Below are 19,654 nucleotides of genomic sequence, written 5' to 3'. Positions count from 1 at the left end.
ACTAATGGTTTACATCTTGTGGTGAACCCTCTATATTCACTCTTGTGAAGTCTTCTCTTGATTGTTGACTTTGACACATATACACCTACCTCCTGGAGAGTGTTCTTGATTTGGCCAACTGTTGTGAAGGGGTTTTTCTTCACCAGGGAAATAATTCTTCCGTCATCCACCACAGTTGTTTTCCGTGGTCTTACGGGTCTTTTGGTGTTGCTGAGGTCTCCGGTGCGTTCTTTCTTTTTAAGAATGTTCCAAACAGTTGATTTGGCCACACCTAATGTTTTTGCTATCTCTCTGATGGGTTTGTTTTGATTTTTCAGCATAATGATGGCTTGCTTCACTGATAGTGACAGCTCTTTGGATCTCATATTGAGAGTCGACAGCAACTGATTCCAAATGCAAATGTCACACCTAGAATCAACTCCAGACCCTTTACCTGCTTAATTGATAATGAAATAACTAGGGAATAGCCCACACCTGTCCATGAAATAGCTTTTGAGTTGATAGTCCCATTACTTTTGGCCCCTTAAAAAGTGGGAGGCACATATAGAAACCGTTGTAATTCCTACACCGTTCACCTGATTTGGATGTAATTACCCTCAAATTAAATCTGAAAGTCTGCAGTTAAAGCACATCTTGTTTGTTTCATTCCAAAGCCATTGTGGTGGTAAATAGAGGCCAAAATATGAAAATTCTGTCAATGTCCCAATATTTATTGACCTGACTGTATATATATACAGGAGGCCGCTCCATTTTTAGGTAGGAGGGCCCTGATTCAGAGAGAGCGCTCTGGTCAGAGCGTCCGGCTCTGAATCAGGCCCTCTGTCCCACCCACCACTTATTAACCCAATCCATTGATCAATTTCCACAACCCATTAACACATTCACTTCCCATACACGCACACACCACCCACATACACACACACACATATACACACACACACATCAATCATTAATTGACTTTCCTCACCATGAAGCCATTAAACAAATAACTTACCAAGATCCATCCAGCAGCAGCATCTTGTGACTGACAGGCTCAGGAGGACCCAAGTGAAGAAGAGGACTGGAGAAGAGGGAAGGGGTGGCCACCACACTGCCTGCACACTGCACAGCATTTAAGCTGGGTACATACTTAGCGATGTGTACCCAGCCCGATGTTGCATGCAACGGGACCCGGCAGTGGTGCCAGCATCAGCAATTACATACACATTTGCTGATGCCGGGAGCGACAGCGGGGGCCATGCTGCATCCGGCGGGCGATGTCGCTGACGACCCGCAGGTGTGCCGATATGTCATCTGATCCGCCGGGGATCAGATGACATATAGTTTAGTGTGTCCCCACCTTAAGAACTGATCTCACTGACAGATGAGAGTGCTGTGCCAGGGCAGGAGGAGGCAGGGTTCTGGGAAGATGGCCGCTGGCAGTCAGTGTTGACAGGAAAAAGCTATTCCAATCAACACTGTCAGTCTCCTGTAGGCTCGGCCCTGATAAAAGTTGAATAATCACTTCCACATACAGTGGGCGGAATTCAATTGATTTCGCGGCCCGCATCTCCCGTCTGAAGTGACAGGAGATCGCGGGCCGCTATTCAATTGTGCCAGAATTTCACGCTGATCGCGCCCATAGAGGTCAGGTTTAGCCGCGTAAAGCAGCTAAACCTGACCAAAGTGCTGGGCGCGATCGCGAAAAGTGATGTTTGGGCGCCCAAACAGGTCACTTTTCGCACATTTCAGCTCTCATCCCCCAGGGGCTGCGAGCTGAAATGTAGCGCTGGCAGCTGATCGCGCCCGACAGGAGCAAGAATAGAATAGCTCAGTCGGGAGCGATAGGGGCTGGAGAGAATTGAATTCCGCCCAGTATGTCCATTTCAGCTGAAGTTATATGTCCTCCCACTTTTATTACAGGATTTATTTAAAATGTACTTCATTGTGAAATAGACTATTGCAAAATAATGCAGGTCTCACCTTTCAAATACTGAAGAACGGGTTCCAGGTTCCAAAGTTCTACTTATAAATATGATGCATACACCAGCTTAAAACATATACTACTTATTGTTCTTATAATGAGGGTATCTTTATAAAGAGCAAATGATAAGAGAATTAGGACACTTTAATGTTGTTTTGTAGTACAGTAGTAAGTGAGGGTGGCATTATGTTATACTGAGGGAGCATTGTTCTTTGCACAACTGTTCTTACAAGTAATACATACGTTTCTATCTCTTTCAGGTTGAAATATTTGACATTATTCTCAAAAATTTAGAAAAAATTACAAACCCAAAGGGAGAAGAGAAGAGTCCAATGTACTGACTTCTATTCATGACTACTTTAAAGTATGACACCTGCCCTCATGTTTCCACCAGAACACTTCCATTTGTAATCCCAGGTCTCTTATTTCTTTCTACACTGGATACAATCAAAATAAATTGAATTACAGAGGACATTGGAATTGGGTTTCATTTCATAGTACTGGCCCCAATTGTTCTATTGCATTTTTGGACAATACATTTTAAATGGGTTTAAATAAAATAAATTACACTGCTTTATTTCATACAATGCGATATTGTTCCATTACAAGTGCCAGTTATTGCGTTATATGCATATTAAAATAAATGCAATCAAAATGTGGTATTGTTTGGGTTAGATTACATTAAATAAATAAAAGAAGAAAAAAATCACTTAAATGCGCTTCCACAATCTAGTCACTATTTGTGCAATGATATAAGCTGACACTATCTTCTGCTGGGTGATTGCATTTTTGGATGTAGTCATTAAGTCGACATTAAAAATGTTGAGAAGTATTATGTCGATATTCTCAGAATGCCGACATATGAAATGTCAACATCAGGGTTAGGCGATGGGAGGATTAGGCACTAGGCAGAGGTTACGCTATGGGGGGGAGGTTTGGGTTAGGCACTAGAGCAGCGTTTTTCAACCACTGTGCTGCGAGTGGTTGTCAAGTGTGCCGCGGCATGCTACAGGAAGTTGGGGACCCAGGGGCTGATTCAGACCCGCTTGCGAGCGCAGGACGCTCGCAAGCGGGTCGATGGTGCCGAATTGCGCATGCGCACGACGGAGGGAGCTCCGTCGTGCGCATGTGCGAGACCCGAATAACGATGGCCAAGCCGTCGTTATGGGTCTCGCACCATAGGGGGCGTGCTGTCGATGGTGAGTGACAGCACGCCGCCTTTGGTGGACGTGCCGGGGGCGTGGCTGCCAGAAGGAGGCGTTCCCACTACTGATGTCAGTGGGAGTGATTTTGGCTCTGATAGAGCCAAAATCACTCCAGGGCTTGCGGTCATCGAGACCCTACCGCAGGGTCTCGTCGCAAGCCCGATGGTCTTGACCATCGCGACCATCATCATGGACGCTCGCTATAGCTGTGGGTGGTAACCCACAGCTATGCGAGCGTCCATGAGGCCACTGCAAGTTGAGGGAGGAGGGCCCTGATTCAGAGCGAGCACTCTGGTCAGAGCTTTCGGCTCTGAATCAGGCCCCCAGTTTTTAAAACTGAGCAGGTCCTGCAGGATGCGTTGTTTGTGCTGTGCACAGTGCCACAGCAGCCAATCATCACCGCCGGCGGCGTCTTCTTAACCAATTGCCGCCAGCAGATTCTCATCAACCCATTGCTGCTGGCAGTGTCTTTCCCCGCTGGGCACAGACCGGCTGGCTAGAGATGGATACGTGAGCTACAGCTCCCAGAATCCCCATGTCCGCCTTCTGCAGCTGCCGCTCCCTCACTCAGGTCCCTCTCGCTTACACTCTGCTTCCGCCTCTGTGATGATGTCAGACCCAGGCGGGGGAGAGGACAGCAGCACCGAATTGGAGGCGACGGCCTTGGTGCAGAACGTTGCGGACCCTTTGGTGCCGCTGCTGCTGGAAGATGGCGGGGATGACCCGGCCTTCCTGGAGGCAGCCCTGGAGGAGAAGAGTGCCCTGGAGCAGATGAGGTATTTCCTGACCCTCTGTGGCACTGCTGGAGAGTAGCACCCTGAAAGGTGAGGTCCCTGTCCTGGCCAGCTGTGTGGTTCCTGGCCGGCTATGGCCCCTGTCCCTGGTGTTATTGACCAACTGTGTGGCCCTGTCCCTGGTGTTACTGGCCGGCTTGGTGGCCCGTCACTGGCCGGCTGTGTTGCTACTTCCTGATATTACTGGCCAGCTGTGCCCCCCCCTCCCAATTCTGTGACTGAGTTAACTCCGTGTAACTATGTGCATTCCTTCACTAGCCTCGACTGTGTAGCTGTGTGTATATCCCATTTACCCTGTTAACTGTGTGCATCCCCCACCTTATTCCCGGCACTGCCTGTCCCTAAACTCCCCCCTTTCCCCCAATACTACCCTAGCTATCTACCTGTGCCCCTCCCTACTGTCAGTACCCAACTGCTATCCACCCTTTCCCTCTTCCTACCCCCAGCACTACCTGACCCGAGCCCCTGCCTTGCCCACAGCACTGCATTCACCCCTCCCTACCCCCAGGTCTACCTGCCCTAACTCCCCGCTAGCCCCTGCACTACCCCAACTTTTCCCTGCAATTACCCCCAGCTCTATCCCAACTGCTGCTTGCTCTTAACCCCCTGTATCCCAACTGCTACCTGCCCCCAGCACTGTCCCAACTGCTGCCTGCCCTCACCCCCCATAATATGTGATGGGACCCAAAAAAAGTGGAGTAGGACCCACATTTTTCAGTGAAGGGTGCCTGGGACCCACTATTTTTTTCACTCAGCGCAATCACTGCTGTAGTGTGTTTTATTCCTGTGGAGGCCAATGTGTGTGTATTTTTTTATGTGGGAACCAATGTGTATGTTATTCATAGGTCGCACACGCAACATCACTGGATAATGTGCCTTGACAATTTAAAAATCTTGTGTAGTGTGCCTCGAGCTGAAAATCACTGCACTAGAGGCAGAGCCGGCCCAAACTAAGCAAATGCCAGCTGGGCAGAGGCTCTGGCAGCTGCTACTGATAGCGGGAGGGCTGCTGCAGTATGAGCCTTCGTGGAGCTCGGAGTAGTGAGTCACACCTCACAGCTCTGGGTTCCGCCTCCAGCTGCGGCCTTCCAGCCTGAGATGGGAAAAGCGGGACTTGCTGTACCTTGTGTCGGACAGTTCTGCAGGCTAAGCTCTAGTAAAGTAAGTTTGGAACTGGGAGAGGGCCGGGGGTGCTGTGGTGGTCACTGCTGGGAGAGGGGTGCTCTGCTGGGATAGGGGTGGTGGGTGAGTGCTGATACCGTGTTGTGCTGGCCACACCTCTTTTCAGGATCCCACAGTGAGGGGGGCACCACCCAAAATCTTGCCTAGGACACTAATGTAGCTTGGGCCAACTCTGACCAGAGGGAGGGTTAGGCACTAGGGACAGGTTAGGGTTAGGCTACAGGAGGGAGGTTTGGGTCAGGCACTAGGGAGAGGTCAGGGTTATGCTACGGGGGGGAGGTTTGGGTTAGGGCTATTAAAATATTGTAGCAACTATTAATGCAATGTGGCATATCAAGTAAATATGCTGGGCATTGATGTAATGTTGGGGTTTAGGGGGTAAATACACAGAATAAATTATTAGAATTAATTTAATATTGGAGCTGGTCTGGGGGAAAATGTAATCTGATTTAAATCTGAATGCTACTAATTTAATGTCGAGACTGGGAGGAAATAGATTTACTTGTTAAATATAAATGTTATTAATTTCATTTCATGGCTGGTTGGAGTATAGGAGGCACATTTATAAGACAAATATGTTAATTTAATTTATGAAAAAAAATCAATGTTGAGGCTTGTTGGGGAGGAAGGAGACATATAATTAATAAATTTCATTGCTGTTGATTTACTATCGGAGCAGGTTTGGTTGCGGGAGGACTAGAGTGGTTACTTGTTGCTCAATTTTTCAAAAGGTGAGTAGTACCTAACCTCTCTGTAAAGTGCTGCAGAATATGTGTGCACTATATAAATAACTGGTAATAAATAAATGACACTTGGTATGACCTAGACACTCTGCCATGGGTAGGACTTTTGTACTTATTTCTTGTCACGATTCCTTGCTGTACCACCGCCTGCCAGTGGTGTCACTCTCCCGATGGTGCCTTCAGCACACCTCAGACTCTTTGGGCCAAATGTAATAGGGTAAGAGTTTATAAAATATGAGAGTTTAGCAGTAAAACTCTCACACTAATAGATTGATCTAGTTGTATTTTCAATACAGGAAACAACTGGATGAGAGTTTAAATATTGAGTGTTTTTTGAGTCTGAAAACATGCAAGTCTTATTACATTGGCTGAGTTTAGAAAATGTGAATTTTGTCTCACATTTTCTAAACTCTCACCCTATTACATTTCGCCCTTTGTGTTTGCTTACTAATTAAGCACCTGTGGGTGACAGCTGGGACTTGCTAATTTATACCTGTTTCACTATGTTTTCTGGGCCTGTTCATCAAGTTAGATCCAGCATATTTGTTTCCAGTGTTTACTTGTCACAAGTCGCCGCACTGCCAACAGCTGGCCAAGTCATACCAGCCCTTAGGCTGCTGCACGGCCCAAAAGCCGCTTCATACTCTACGGCCCTTAGGCACACCTAGCCAAGCTTCTCCCAACTCTTAATGCTGTTGTACGGCCGCATCCAGCCAAGAATTCCAGCCCTCAAGGCTGTTGCAGGACTGCTCAAAAGAGTCACACATGTGCCCTAACATCACCGGCCACACATATTTTTTCTTTCAGTATAGTTGAGTTGCCTGAGGCCTCCATCTTTTTTAAGATTGATCTTAGAGGCGCATATAACCTCATCCGCATCAGAGAAGGAGACAAGTGGAAGACGGCATTTAACACTCATTCGGGACACTTTGAATAACTTGTCATGCTGTTTGGCCTCTCCAATGCCCCAGCCGTCTTTCAAGATTTCATTAATGAGGTGGTAAGGGATTTCCTTTCTTCCAGGTTTACTCCTAGACATTCAATCAGGCCCCCACCAGTACTCGTCCAGGGGCGCCATGAGTTTGTTGTAGAGAAGATCCTGGACTCTAGAATATCTCGTGGATGTCTTCAATTTCTTGTCCACTGGAAAGGGTATGGTCCAGAGGAGTTCCAGAAAGATCTTTGCATGCTCCTATGCTGCAGAGAAGATTCTTTGAGAACTTTCAGGACAAGCTTGGGGCTAGAAGTTCCTTAACCCCTCGTCAAGGAGGGGTACAGTCACAAGCCGCCGCACTGTGAATGCTGTGCGAGGCGAACGAAGGGTAAGTGTTTGCTGAAGTCATACCAGCCCTCAAGGCTGCTGCACGGTCCAAAGGCCGCTTCATACTCTACGGCCCTTAGGCCCACCTAGCCAAGTTTCTTCCAGCTCTTAAGCTGTTGCACGGCCGTATCCAGCCAAGAATTCCATCCCTCAAGGCTGTTGCAGGACTATACTCAAAAGAGTCACGCACGTGCCCTAACACTACCCTCCTAGTCTGAAGATTATCCTGACTTCTGGCTTCTTGGCAAGAACCCTACTACAGTGATTCCATTCCATTGCAAGTATTCAACATTCCTCTCTGTAGCCCCTATATAAAAACAAAGCCTAACCCCATTTTGCGCTCGCTGAAGGGGTTATGCCACCCTTTCTAAGTGTACCGCTACACTAACCATTTCAGCATGGTATCTGTGGATCTTCCAAATATCTGTGCAATCTAAATATCTGTATCTGCTTTGAGTGACCCTCAAACTCAAATTTCTATACTGCACCCTGCGTAGTTGTTGGAAAAAGAAAACAAGGTGCAGTGGTCAGAGAAAGCCTGCACAGATGGACAATAATACCACTTTTCCATCTAAATTCCGGGTCTGACCCGGAGTTGGAACAAAGTTGCTATCCAGATCAGACCCGGAATTTTGCCGGCGCCGACTCGGGATATTCCCGAGTCAGCGCCACTTACACCGCAGTCGGGTCTGCATAGACCCGGCTTTTGCGGAGTGAAAGTGGTCGCTTGGAGATGACGTCATCTCCAAGCGCCACTGAAGCCGGACCAATCGGCCGGCTAGCAGCGCACTCCAGGTCGTGACCCGGAGTGCGCTGTTCTCACAGCAGGGTTTCACGGGCTACGCCCGTGTTAAACCCTGCTAGTTACCTGGGTTGGATTGCCGGGTCACTCGACACGTCGATCCAACTCTCTGCCCTTTTACACCAGGGAGCTGCCCGGGTTAACCCTTCAAAAACCCGGGTTTTAGCTCCGGTGTAAAAGGGTTATAAGTCTGCTCTTTAGCCAATTATCCCACTAATGTGAGATGTTTTAAAATGGGTGTTATCATGCATAAAACTGTTTATTGAACAGTAAAAGAGAAAATGTACATGATATGTGAATATACATTTCAATCTGTCAGAATTCTGCGTACATTCAGTATTAATGTAAAAGACAAATGCATTAATTACTGTCCTCCTTTTTTTTTTTTTTATAACAGAATAGAAATGAAAATAATAAAACATAAAAATAACCATAGAGTAAGAATAATACGACAAAGTAGTAAAATAATGAAATAATGAAATAAAATAAAATAGAATAAAACAATATGTGCACCACACAATGGCGTCTCAGATTATATAATAAAACATACATTTTTTGTAAAAGTAGTGTGTCACCAGTAGGGTTGCGTAAAGGGTTTCCATGTCACACTTGGGTCATAACTAACACCATGAAAAAATATACATACAAGTCTAAGTGTTCAAACCCCCAAATCGGGCACAGGCCATATATAAGATAAAACGGGATGGATGACAAAAATGTAAGTAAACTTGTATCTAAACAATTTGCTTCTGTAAGAACCATTCCGTATGCTCAAACACCTTCCAGATGTTATCTTGCAAATGATCAGGTAATTGGTTTATATATAATTCCCACTTTCTAGAGAAGGCCAAAATGCCTCTTTCTATATCATACGTGGCCATCCTCCTCTCATGATATAGCACTTCTAGCATGGCATTTTTCCATTCAGATAATGTAGGTGCCGAGCTCGAAATCCAATGTTTAAGGATCAAGTGCTTAGCTACTGTGACCACAACAGTCAGCAACGATCTCCAAGGTTGCAAAGGATAAATTGATTCCCAAGAGGAAAACTCCGCAAATAGAAATGGCGTAGCGGTTTTAGGCAACCGTGCCTGTAACATGGAGTTTATGTGCTCCAATAATTTGTTCCAAAATTTAGCAATCTTACCACATTGCCACAAGTTGTGAGACAATGATGCTTCGGATTGACCACATTTAATGCAATTGCCCGAATCAGAGGGAACAAAATACTTCCTTTGGATGGGAGCTACATAAGTACGGTTTAAAGTACGAATATGTACTTCTTGTAAACGGGCAGATTTAAGGGCTGGCAAAATTTTATCTAGACAATCAATAATTGATTCAAAATCTGATAGGTCAGGTAATTCTGATTGCCATGCCTGGATGGTTGATGACCACGTATGAGGAAGAGCTTCAACTAGATGTGAATAAAGGTGCCTGATGTGGTATTTAATTAATTTACAGGAAGATAGTATTGATAGTAATACATCTGAGGAACTGAGGGTAGTCGGAGGAGGGTCTAAGGACTGAATGTAATGGCGGATTTGTAAGAACATGAAAAAATGTGAGTGGGGGACATCATATCTTTCCCTCAAATCTGCAAAAGAAAGGAGATGGCCACCTGGGTCAAATACTTCCTTAATAGACATTATGCCCTTCTGATACCAAGTTCGGAAATTCGAGTTAGTGAGAGGGGGGGTGAAAGATGGGTTACCCCATATGGGTATATATGGAGACGAAAAGGGATTTCTCTTTAAATTTTTGTTTATATTGATCCATGCTCTATATGTGTCCCAAAATAGTATATTGGATTTAGGCCCTCATTCAGAGCCGTTCGCTATTTGCGGTCGTTCGTTCAAAAACAAGGGGTGGCTATTCAAATGATCCGTTCGCAAATTGCAGTCTGTTCACACCTCTAAGTCTGAACGAGCGAGCAAAACATACGCTCGTTTATTTGTTAAAAACGCCCCCTGGCCGCTCGCACCATACGTCATGTCCGCTATTTATTAGATTAATCGAGTACATCGACCAGCGTATGAACTGCTCGCTATTCTTGTGGTTGGTGTTTGCTACCACAAATTTGCGAGCAGTTCTGGCTATAAAATAACCCAGTGACGTGGTCAATGACGCTGCTGTATTAATTATGCACACCCATAATACGCCCGTTTTGACCTTTAAGCACGCCTGCGTTCGGATCTCCACTCCCCATTTTCAAGCACCTTCCCCTGTTACCACCCACATACGCCTCATTCTGTCACTCAAAATAGCAGGCACTCGCTATATAGCGTACAAACGATTTTTGGCCGCACTGACTGGTTTGCGCATGCGTACTAAAAACCGTACGCATGCGCAGATGTGCAAACATCGCTCGGAACGAGCGTACTGCCGCTAACGAGCGGCTCTGAATGAGGGCCTTAATCCCTGAGGGAATTTGCACAGTTGGAGTGTGGAGTAGAGCTGCTGGGGCATACGGATGAATAAGGGCCTCCTCTAGGACAGGGTCAGTGTAATTGCTAGTGTGTAGCAGCCAGTCTGTTATATAACGAAAGAGGGCAGATCTGGCGAACCCCTCAATATGTGGCACACCCAGACCACCTCTAGTTTTAGGTAAATAAGTACGGGAACGGTTCATTCTGGGTTTACGGTAATGCCAAACAAATTTAGAAAAAATCTGCGTGCACATTAAAGCATCAGCCCTCGTGATCATAACAGGCAGCATTTGTAGCAAATACGCCAGCTTAGGAAATATTATACTTTTGATTACTACTACTCGTCCTAATAAGGATAATTTAAGGTCTTTCCAGTGTAATAATTGGGTTCGGATTTTATGTATGACTGGTGAGAAATTACAGCTATATAACGATGAAAGTGTCGTTGGTATAAAGATACCCAAATATTTACGTTTATTTGGTGCAACTGGAAATAGCGAAGTAACAGAAGGGTGAGAGCTTAAGAAAGAGGGTGCATTGATTGGGAGTAGTTCTGACTTGTCGATGTTAATACGGTAGCCTGCAAAGGAGCCAAACAGATCAACAATTTGTAGTATGGCTGGAATATATTGTAATGGTCTTGAAATGAAAAGCAGCATATCATCTGCAAATAAGGATAGTTTGCATTCCTGGTGACCAACTTTTATGCCCGTGAAGTCTTGGTTTTGTCGCAGTGCTATGGCCAATGGTTCAAGGGCAGCTGCAAATAATAAAGGGGAGAGAGAGGGCATCCCTGCCTTGTACCTCTCTGTATGAGAAAGGAGGGCGATAGGTATTTATTAGTTAAGACTTGTGTTTTAGGGGAAGAGTATAAAGAAATTATATGAGTAAAAGAGGCGGGCATGCCAGATCGCTTAAGAGTCTCGAACAGATGATCCCACGTCACCAAGTCAAAAGCTTTTTCAGCATCTAAAGAGAGAAGGAACCCGGGATCATCCGTCGGAGAATCACGAAGGAACTGCATAACAGCAAGAACCTTCCTGATATTAATGGTTGAGCTACGGCCCCATATGAACCCGGTCTGGTCCGGATGTATAACCGAGGGGAGAATAATTTTGAGTCTTTCTGCCAATAATTTAGTAAAATTTTATAATCTACATTAAGTAGAGATATGGGCCTGTAAGACGAGGGGAGAAGAGGGTCTCTACCAGACTGAGCATCCGACACTTCAGTGATGCTCAGTCCTTGATCCTTGATGCCCTCATGCGCAAAAATACGAAGCCTGGCTGGGTACATAAGAGTAAATTTAAGTCCCGCTTTAATCAATTGAGAGCAAATAGGTGACATATTTCTACGAGCCCGTGAGACTTCGGCCAAGTAGTCTTGAAAAATCAGGAGGCGTTGGCCTTCATATTGCAAAGGACCCTTCTGTTTTGCCGATACCCAGATGAGTTCTTTATGTTTGAAGTTTAGGCATTTAAAAATTACAGCTCTGGGTCTAGAGTTATTAGAGTCTCTAAAAGGTCCCAGACGGTGGGCCCTTTCAATCTCCAATGAACACAGTTCCGAGGACAGGCCTAACAAGCCAGGAAGGTCCGACATCAAAAATTTGGTGAGGTCTGGGCCCCTTACAGACTCCTTCAGGCCCACGCAGCCTAAGATTACTACGTCGAGACCTATTTTCTAGATCATCCACTTTAGCTAATAAGTGCGTTTGATTAGACGTTAGAGATGAAACCTGTTGCTTCAATTCAGAGATCTCATGGAAATTAGTCCCGATTCTATTTTCATTCACAGAAATTTGATGTGTTATTGAAGATATTTGCGATTTTAGATCAGCCACAGCTACCATGAATTTGTCTGCCTGTTTTTGAAGTAAAGGTTCAACCGTTTCTTTTATAGCTCTGACCATCTCAGCATAGGATAGTGACGGTATCGCAGAGGTAGAACTGGAATTACGGTCAGTGGTGTTAGCTGAAGGGAGAGACCCATCTTCCACGGTATCCATAGTTTGGTCGCCTTTTCTGCCACCGCCCCTAGCTCTTTGTGTTTTAGGGGTGGTTGGAGCAACAAATTTATCCATAGTGCAATCAGTAGGTCAAGGAAAGACAAAATAGCAGAAATGACACTTGATTGATAGTCAATATCGTAGTAGAATGGCTGTGACAATGCCCGTCACGAAGGTTCACATAACTGTATACAGCAACTTCTCAATAAGATGAATTATGTCACCATCTAGTGGTGGAAAAATAAAATAAAATTGTGGATGAAAAAAGAAAAATATATAATTATAGCCAGGTGTATTATTATCCCTCTAGTGAGGCCTGACCCGCAGAACCACACTCATCCAAGGGACAACAAGCTTGGCCTGTGGGGGCTGGGTGATGACAGTACCTGTGGCAGGGAGAGCGGGCAGGCACGCTTCAGCTGAAGAGAGAGATTCAGGGCCACCAAGCAGCACCTCAGGCTACAGCAGCGATAATGCCTCCGGTGCCTGTAGGAAGCGGTTCCCCTATAACTTGAGCGACCGCAGGGACACGCTCAGCCGCTCGGATCCCAGGATCACGTGTCCCCGCAGCCGCAAACTGAGGTCGCGGCTCCAGAGGTGTGGAGAGGCCTCAGTTATTTCCGCCGAACAACCGGAAGCGCTCCGGGTGAGCCGCCGCCTCGGTGGCTATCAATCCAGGGGATCCCGTGAGGTAGGACACACCCGGGTGACTTGAGGTAGGATGCGGGAGGGTCCGCGTTCGGCGTCACTGCAGGCCGGATCTATCACTTGAGGCCAGGGATGTGAGCAGCCGAGTAGGCCGCGATGCTCCCGCCGGCCCGACTCACTCGGGAGACCAGACAGGGGGTTCACCGGGCTACCGGCAGTCTAGTATCGCTGTACAGCCCCCAGGATCAGCACAAACCAGCGATTATAAGGCTTTTTCTTTTTATACTTGCAGGAGCCTCGTGGAAATGCTTCTGCTCTGCCTGCCCTCCAGGCCACGCCCCGGCGTGTTTTGCATTTAATATTATTGTTTTAAATTCCGTGGGCAAAACCACGGAAAATTGGCAGATTTGAAATCCTACTGCTAGTAAATATACTTCCAAAAGTCTTTAGGGATGGGCAAGTGTGATATTAGGGATACGTGTACTAAGACACAGGTTCTCAAACTCTGTCCTCAGGACCCCAAACAGTGCATGTTTTCCAGGTCTCCTCACAGAATCACAAGGGAAATAATTAGCTTCACCTGCGGATCTTTTAAAATGTGTCAGTGAGTAATGAGTACACCTGTGCACCTGCTGGGTTACCTGGAAAATGTGACCTGTGTGGGGTCCTGAGGACCGAGTTTGAGAACCACTGTACTAAGAGTATGTATAAAGGCGCTCCTTAACCTATTATCACAGTAAAACAGGAAGAGGTTACTGCAGAATGTAACAGGAACCGGTGTGCCGAAGTGGGTGAACAATGAAATCACCCCCTTGGCAATTTGTGCAGAGACGCAATAATATGTCTTTACTATTGTCCGCGAATGCGTGATTACATGAGTTATCTCACCCGGGAAGCAGATTAAAGATTTAAAAAGAAATGTGAACAAACTTTATTGACAAACGACTTTTCAAACATTGACCATTTCCTGCTTCCCTCACACTCTGCACATTAGTAGAAGCACATATCGGAAGCTTCAAGTGGCAATATCAGTGCTGTAAAAGAAGCCCAATTGTAAATTACTTTCATTTTAGTAATACCTGTGTTTTCTAGCATTGCCATAGGTGCCTTTGGCAGCGCTGAGAAGAATGCCTGCTTTATCGTTTGCAGGGAGAAGATGCAGGTAATCCCTTTTGTACATATTTGAGAAACGATATGTACAGGGTTTTATTCTGCCTTTTCCGTTTTTGACCCTAATCTATTTTAAGTACATGTACCTCATTAGTGAGAACAATTATGTTGTCCCTGAATTTGACAATTTGGGGGCAAGTCCACCAGATGTTGTAAAACGAGCCTAGCTCCCCACATCCAATCCAACACTGTGGGGATTTATACTAAATATCTTCTGTAGTCTTGGTGGCACTAAATTCCACCTATATAATTTTTGTAAGTTTTCTTTAATACGGGTTGAAAGAGAACACTTTTACTCTAGATAGCTTACACTTGAGGACTATGGGCCTGATTCAGAGCAAAAATATGAGATATGGTAAGAACTTACCTTTGTTATCTCTATTTCTACGAAGTCCATAGGGTTCCACAGGATACCTTGGGGTATAGGTGATGATGTCAGGCATCGGGCACCATAGAGTTAAGTTTTCAGTCCTCCCAGGATGCACTAGGGTCCCCCTCCTATACCCCGCCCCCGAGCCAAGGTATCTCAGTTAGTTACCAAGCCATAGGCCAGAGGAGGAGAAGGAAGAGAGAGAAGAAAGATCTGGACACACACAAGAATCACATTCTCACCAGAGGGAGACGGAAAAACCGGTGACCAGAGTAAAGCCCATCTGCAGCACAGGTGCGACAGGGCGGGAGTCCTGTGGAACCCTATGGACTTCGTAGAAATAGAGATAACAAAGGTAAGATCTTACCATATCTCATATTTTCTACTTCAGGGTACATAGGGTATCCACAGGATACCTTGGGGATGTCCCAAAGCAGTATCCTTTAAGGGTGGGGACGCTCCTGTGCTGAAAGGAGAATCCGCCGCCCGAAGGAAGCATCCTGAGAGGCGAAGGTGTCAAACCTGTAATACCTCACGAAGGTATGGACAGAGGACCACGTAGCAGCCTTGCAGATTTGGACTGCAGAGGCACCACGTTGAGCTGCCCACGAAGGACCCACAGACCTAGTGGAATGAGCCTTCACAGAAGGAGGAACCGGCAGACCTTCATGAAGATAAGCTTCAGAAATAGCCATACGGATCCAGGCTGCCAAAGTTTGCTTTGAAGCAGGCCAACCCTTTTTACGGAAGCCAAAGAGGACAAACAAGGTGTCCGACTTCCTAAACGAAGAAGTGCAGTCAACATAAGTCCTTAAGGCCCGCACAACATCCAAAGTGGCCTCACCCACTGAAAGGCCAGGTGAGTTAAAGGCCGGAACAACTATTTCCTCGTTAACATGAAACTGGGAAACAACTTTGGGAAGAAATTCAGGACGAGTGCGTAGCACTGCCCTGTTCCCATGAAAAATCAAGAAAGGGGGTCTACAAGAAAGAGCCCCTAACTCAGAAACACGTCTGGCCGAAGCTATGGCCAGAAGGAAAACAGTCTTAGCTGTTAGCCATTTAAGATCCACTGAGCCCAGTGGTTCAAACGGCGGTCCCTGGAGAGCCCTCAGGACCACAGCCAAATCCCAAGGCGCCACAGGTGGAACAAAGGGTGGCTGAATGCGTAGAACACCTTGCATAAAGGTGCGCACATCCGGGATTGTAGCAATCCTACGATGGAACCAGACAGACAGGGCCGAAACCTGCACCTTCAAAAAAGCAAGGCGAAGCCCATGGTCTAGTCCCGCTTGCAGGAAGGCGAGAATCCGAGACAGACGAAACTCCCTCGGTGCATAACCTCTCGGCCGACACCACTGGAAGAACGTATGCCACACGCGATGGTATATTCTCGCGGAAGACGGCTTCCGAGCTCTGAGCATGGTACGCACTACAGAGCTGGAAAACCCCCTGGACCTTAACATGGCCGTCTCAACAGCCACGCCGTCAAAGACAGCCGAGTCAGGTCCGGGTGAAGACAAGGACCCTGTGGCAGAAGGTCCGGACGTAGCGGCAACCGCAGAGGACTGTCCACGGACAGACCCTGAAGGTCTGAGAACCAGTGCCGTCTGGGCCATGCGGGAGCTATCAACAGGAGCGTCCCTCCTTCCTGTTTGAATTTCCGGATTACCCGTGAAAGAAGGGAAACCGGCGGAAAGAGATAAGCAAACCGGAACGTCCACCGGACGGACAGAGCATCCACCAGAGACGCCTCTTCGTCTCTTGTGCGAGACCCATACACCGGCAATTTGTTGTTGTGCCGGGACGCCATGAGGTCGATCTCTGGAAGACCCCACCTGTCCACCAGCAGTTGAAAAACGTCCGGGTGCAGGGACCATTCTCCCGGATGAACGTCCTGGCGACTGAGAAAGTCCGCCTCCCAGTTTAGCACTCCCGGGATGAAGACAGCTGATATGACCGGAAGATTGCGCTCCGCCCATACCAGGATCCGAGACACCTCTACGAGAGCCGCCCGACTTCGGGTTCCTCCTTGCCGGTTTATGTAGGCCACGGTGGTAGCGTTGTCCGACTGGACCTGCACTGGGTGACCTTGGAGAACCCGACGTGCCTGCTGGAGAACGTTGAACACCGCTCGGAGTTCAAAGATGTTTATTGGAAGCTCTGCTTCTGCCGGAGTCCACCTGCCCTGGAACAAGTGTGGACCCGAAACTGCTCCCCAGCCCCGAAGACTGGTGTCCGTCAACAGGACCCAATTCGCCACCCAGAACGGACGACCCTTGTTGAGATGGGTCGTCTGCAACCACCAGGCAAGGGACAGGCGAACCTCCGGAGTGAGCACTATCGTCTAAGATTTTAGAGACTGAAGCAGTCCATTCCACTTGGACAGGATCAGGTGCTGCAGAGGTCTGGAGTGAAACTGGGCATATTCCACCATGTCGAATACCGACACCATGGAGCCCAGTAACCTCATTGCCGAGTGTAGAGACACTCGGCGGCTCTGCAGACAACTGCGCACCCTCGACTGTAAGGCAGAGATCTTTTCCCCTGTCACAAAGATCCTTTGCTGTCCCGAGTCGGAAGTGGGCCTGTCAGATTTCGATTACCTGCTCGTTCATTCTGCATACATACTTTAATCGTATCATGCCAATCAATATATTAATTAGCTTAATTGCAGTTCACATGTTTGCCATCCGTTTTTTTTTTTTTTTCAATAAACGTTATTGTTGTCCGTGTGTGTAATTTTACCCGCAGAATACGTACGGTTTCACCAATGGTTTACTTTATCAAAAAAACATGTTGTAACCAATTATCCTATTGTTTTCCTGTGTTTAGGATATTCCTATTTTCAGATTTAAATTTCTTTATTTAAATTAGCTTACGCATGTCACTGCATGAATCCTATCATAACTCACATTATATTTTGGAGCCTGTAGGACACATGACTCATACAATAACCAATACAATGGTTCCTATTAATTTACAAAGTACATTAGCCAATCAAAAGTTTTCTCTGGCCTTTTTTAAAACTGTTTGTTGTAAAAAAAATCATTGCCATCATGAGAGCCTCCGCATTTACAACACGGGAGCTGTTGGTCCTCACAGAGGTCATGGACCGGAGGATCACCAGCCAGCCTCCCCCCATCACCAACCGGGCCAAGCGATCGGTCTATGCGGAGGTTCGCCACCACCGGCGCTCCTTCGGCTCACAGCGTAATATAGGCCAATTAGAGCGCAGGTGGTCTGATCTGCGGTGCCGCACCCCCCGCTTGCTGGCATGTTTTCGGCAGCGGATCGCTGCAAGTAAGTGTTTTTTTTGTTTTGTAGGATTTGTTTTCGGCCCTATCTACGTGTGCTTGTTTCCAGTATAGCCCTGTTTTTTTTTGCGGCCCTATCTGCGTGTGCATGTTTGTTTTCAGTCTAGCCCTGTTTTTTGACATGTCTGTTTTCAGTCTAGCCCTGTTTTTTGACATGTCTGTGTGTGCCTGTTTGTTTTCAGTCTAGCCCTGTTTTTTGACATGTCTGTGTGTGCATGTTTGTTTTCAGTCTAGCCCTGTTTTTTTTTTTTACACATGTCTGTGTGTGCATGTTTTCCTTTTTTAGAATGTTTGTAATTTTTTTGGTGTTGTAATTTTGGCTCCCACATCCCCCCTTCCCAAACAAAATTAAAACATTTTTCCTTAATCATTTAGGGGCTGAACGCAGAATCCGGACTCTCCGCAGAGTTCGGCGCCGGGCTCGGCCCCTGCCGCCGCCGACCAGTCCGAGCCCATCTCCCCAAACTTCCCCCAATTCCCCCTCCACTCCTGCCCGGCCAATAGCTGAGGCCCCTCCCTCTCCCAATTTGCCCCACCCCCAAAATTCACCCTCCCCTCCAACCCCCCCTCTCTTTTCTTCACCCTCCCCTCCACCACCCCCTAGATTTTCCGGCCTGTCAACAATTTCCAACCTCTCCCCTCCCTCAACCCACCAGCACTGGCCCACCTCCGAGGAGGAGGATGGAGGTCCTCCCAGCCCAATGACCGGTATGTTTACCTTTCTTTTGTTATAAAAATTCATTTTGAATTGGATATACAATGTCTTGGATAGTTTCCACTGATACATATCACACATGTGAAAACACTCATTCTTGGGGTTTTGTGCTTTACCCTAACAAGGGTACTTTGTCATGTTTGGGTTTTCATTTTGTGTGTTCATTTATAATTTAGTATTGATACCATCTTAGCATTTGCCAGCACTTGTTTTTTTAACACAAAACTGGATCTTGTTTGCAACTAGATTTATTTGTTTAGTTTGTTTATTCAACTTATAATGTAAGGTGTCATTTCATTAAGGATCCCTTTTTTTTTATACCAACAGCGGACCAGAGGCGGATGCATGGTATGCAGGAGGGCGTGGCCGCCTTGCGTGGGCACGTCATTTCCATGCTCGTGGTTCTCGACCACATGGCAGCGCTCCTTGATTTTTTGTTTGTTTGTAATTTAGTTATGTTTTTTTGTCAAAATAAAATAGCGTTGTATGTTATGTATGTATGTCTCATTTCTTGACTGAAAATATTACATTGTTTAACCTTCCATAAGTCCACTATTTGGTCATGTTCTTTAAAGTAAGGTAAATTATATTGTAAAAAGCGCTAGAAAGTATGTAATCTGCCACATTAAACACCTCACCATACCAATAGGTTTGTGGCTAAACCAACAGTTTGTTTTTTTTCTTGTGGTGGGTAATGTAAATAGAAACTGAAACCTGCTTAGGCCTCTTTTTTAACAAACTACTGATTCACCCTAATACCTTTGTTATTTTTTCTAAGCCACAAAGCATGTTCAAAGACTTAACAATTTCACACATTACAGGATTCGGCATTATGAAAGGTGGCATTTTTTGAGACAGGTTACACGTGCTTGTAATGTGTAAATAAACAGTCTTTTTAACGGAAAAGAAAACTTTAATACACAGCAAACACAAACAGAAAGTGAATTGTGACAAGCAATTCACACAGTGAAAACACACTACAAAAAA

General features: G+C 46.3%; 1 protein-coding gene across 1 annotated transcript in view; it reads left to right on the top strand.

Moving 5' to 3' along the window:
- PSME2 (proteasome activator subunit 2) overlaps nt 1-2,435 on the top strand; it is a 30,253-nt gene extending 27,818 nt beyond the window's left edge. The window contains exon 11 of the mRNA XM_088470252.1: nt 2,224-2,435. Within this exon, the coding sequence (XP_088326378.1) occupies nt 2,224-2,304 (81 nt within the window). The 3' untranslated portion in view covers nt 2,305-2,435. The remainder of the gene's footprint in view (nt 1-2,223) is intronic.
- The last annotated feature ends 17,219 nt before the right edge of the window (nt 2,436-19,654 follow it).

The sequence above is a fragment of the Taudactylus pleione genome, unplaced genomic scaffold (genome assembly GCF_031769625.1).
Source record: "Taudactylus pleione unplaced genomic scaffold, aTauple2 ptg000095l, whole genome shotgun sequence".
Lineage (NCBI taxonomy): Eukaryota > Metazoa > Chordata > Amphibia > Anura > Myobatrachidae > Taudactylus > Taudactylus pleione.
Note: the sequence above shows the minus strand (reverse complement) of the source record. Positions and strands in the feature narration are given on the sequence as shown.